The 2,725-nt window shown below is 62.3% G+C and overlaps 1 protein-coding gene across 2 annotated transcripts in view; it reads left to right on the forward strand.

The window, feature by feature from the left end:
- The first annotated feature begins 6 nt into the window (after positions 1-6).
- The window catches only part of CHLRE_16g647500v5 (uncharacterized protein), a 7,400-nt gene continuing 4,681 nt past the window's right edge, over positions 7-2,725 (forward strand). The window contains exons 1-6 of one of the 2 annotated variants that reach the window (XM_043070730.1): positions 7-267; positions 583-674; positions 992-1,048; positions 1,370-1,450; positions 1,854-1,934; positions 2,261-2,644. In XM_043070730.1, coding sequence (XP_042915374.1) covers positions 96-267; positions 583-674; positions 992-1,048; positions 1,370-1,450; positions 1,854-1,934; positions 2,261-2,644 — 867 coding nt within the window. In that variant the 5' untranslated portion in view covers positions 7-95. The remainder of the gene's footprint in view (positions 268-582; positions 675-991; positions 1,049-1,369; positions 1,451-1,853; positions 1,935-2,260; positions 2,645-2,725) is intronic. The other variant, XM_043070731.1, reaches the window with a different exon arrangement.

Below are 2,725 nucleotides of genomic sequence, written 5' to 3' on the forward strand. Positions count from 1 at the left end.
CCCCAGAGGGAGAGGTTTGTGTGGACTTGTATCAAGTGCCGACGTCCAGTAGGAACAGCAGCAACACACCGTTGGCGCCCGGGCGAAGAGCCGCCATGGCTGCTCCGTCGTCCGTTTTGAGTTGTGGGGTAATTGTCTTTCCTGCTGCTGCTGCTGCTCACGGGCTGCGCCCACCCCAGGACTTTGAGGCGGTGGACCCGGCGCTGGCTCTGGCGCACCACAACATGTCGTGGCGCAACCCGGCCGAGTTCAGGATCGTGCTCACGGGTGGGTGGCCAGCAGGGGGTGGGGAGGGGAGGGGTGGGCAGAGACTGGGACTGGGATTGGGACTGGGGCGGCATGCACGGCGCCGCGTATGCGTGCACTCCCTACTTATCAAATGCCGTCTCTGTACCCTTGCCTTCCTCGCTCTCACGCACCCACCAAACACCCTTGGATCGGGCAACAGCACACGTGCTGCCCCCTCGCCTGCCAGCCAAGTAGCACCCCCCCCTCCACGCACACACACACACACACACACACACACACACACACACACACACACACACACACACACACACACACACACACACACCACCCCAGGCAATGTGGACCGGGCGGCGCTGGAGCCGCTGCTGTGTGCCTACCTGGCCACAATCCCGAAGACCGGACTGCCGCCGCCCAAGCTGCCCAAGGTGTGTGTTTGGGGGGGGGGGGGGCGGCGGGTGTAGGAGCGGGTGTAGGAGCGGCGGGGGGCTGGGGTGAAGGGGCTTGCACGGGTGGATGGACGGCGGGCGGCGGACGGCAGCTACAGAGCCTCCGGAGGAGGAGGAATGAGGAAAAGATGGGCGTGTGTTATGTGCATGCAAACCTAAGCCTGCAAACCTGATCACCCAAGCTTGTGCTCTCAATGGCACCTCCCCACGTGTGTGCCGTACGCCGCCCCCCCCGAGCCTTCACTTCTTAATTAATCATGAATGTAACCCCCACCCCCCCACCCCCCCCACCCCAGGAGGTGACGCCGCTGCCGTACTCGTTTCCCGAGGAGCCGGTGGTGGAGGACGTCAAGGTGGGGGGAGGGAGGGAGGGAGGGAGGGAGTGTGTGTGTGGGGGGGGGGGGGTGTTACATTCATGATAATGTAAGAGGGGTAAGGTTTTGGGAGTGCCATGGGAATGATTCACAAATTGGGTGGCGGGGGGCAAGTGCGGAGTCGGATGCCATCGCCACTTACGGCTTCATATGGCCCCACAACGGCACGACTCCACCTCTTTCCTCTACACCGCCCCGCGCTCCCACTTGTGGTCCATAGCCATGCATCCCAAACCTCTCCCCTCTCTCTACCCCCTCTCCTCCCCCTCTCCTCCCCCCTCTCCACCCCCCTGCTGCCAGGTGGCCATGGTGTCGCCGGTGGCTCAGGCGCAGATCACCTTCCCCGTCAGCCTGTCGAGACCCGTGGCCCGCGAGGAGCTGGTGGGTGGCGGGGGGGCGTGTGCGTGTGTGTGTATGTGTGTGTGTGTGTGTGTGTGTGTGTGTGTGTGTGTGTGTATATATATGTGTGTTTTTCGGGGGGGGAGGTTAGCCGTTCATGTGAAGAAGGGGGGATGGATACGGTAGGTGGGATTGAGGTGCTTTTGGGTTTTGGGGCGGGGTTCTTTCCACAATTCCAAATGAGCAGCGAAAGGCACGAGTGGGCACCTCCTCTCGTTCCCATGGAGGCATCCCCCCCTTTCCCCCTTCCTCCTCCTCTTCCCAAATGCCGCAACTTCGCTACCTCCCCTTTCCGCTCCCCCTCCCCTGTCTTACCCTTGCAATACCCTCCCTCTCCCCCTGGCCTGGGATTGGTTCAACGTTAACCTTTGGTCTCCGCGCGCAGGTGTGGCTGTCGCTGGTGTGTCGGGCGCTGGAGACGCGGCTGCTGCAGAAGATGCGCTTCGTGGCGGGGGACGTGTATACGGTGAGGGGGGGAAGGGGAGGGGAGGAGATTTGCGCGTGTGTGTTGTGTGTTTCAGGAAAGCACATGGACCCTGAAACGCAAATACGGATAGATAGCCGCGCGCGCGTGTGTGTATGTGTGTGTGTGCGTGTGTTTGTGTGGTGTGTGCGTGTGTTTGTGTGTTGAAACAAAACGGGAGAATTCCGCCAAACACGCGCGCGCAGTTTGGTGAAGCGTAAACGGAGAGCGCCATCACAAAACTGAGCGTCTCCTAACGCCGCGACCTTTTGCGATATCGGACATTGGTCCTGCTGCATGCTCACTCACGCCTGCCTCGATGCCCGCAGGAGCGTCAAAACAGGCACAGGCCTGGCGGTCACTCGGCGGCATCCCGGACTCGGTTCCGTGCGCGGTCGCGAAGTCCAGGGCCTTTGAAGTTCAATACTGCAGCAATGTCAGCCATGCAGGAGCCTCACTGGGCACATGACAGCGTTGGAGCTGGCGTTGACACGACATCTGATACGCAATCCCTGGCCTTCCCCGTGCCAACGGACACCGAAGCCGCGCTGGAGGATTTCGAGGGCGCCGACGCCGTGCTGGATGTTTTTGGGAACTTACACGACCTGGGTTCGGGCACAAGTCTGGACTCAGAAACGATGGAACTTCTGCGCAAGGACTGCGCCGGTGACTTCGCCGATGTCTCGGGGCCCGTTTGCGACGGCCTGGCGGGGGCGAGCTACTGCTCACCAGCGGCGCCCGAGGGCAGCGGCGGCCTGAGCGGCGGCGGCTCATCAGTGCCGCCGCCCACAGGC

Source organism: Chlamydomonas reinhardtii, chromosome 16 (genome assembly GCF_000002595.2).
Source record: "Chlamydomonas reinhardtii strain CC-503 cw92 mt+ chromosome 16, whole genome shotgun sequence".
Taxonomy (NCBI): Eukaryota; Viridiplantae; Chlorophyta; class Chlorophyceae; order Chlamydomonadales; family Chlamydomonadaceae; genus Chlamydomonas; species Chlamydomonas reinhardtii.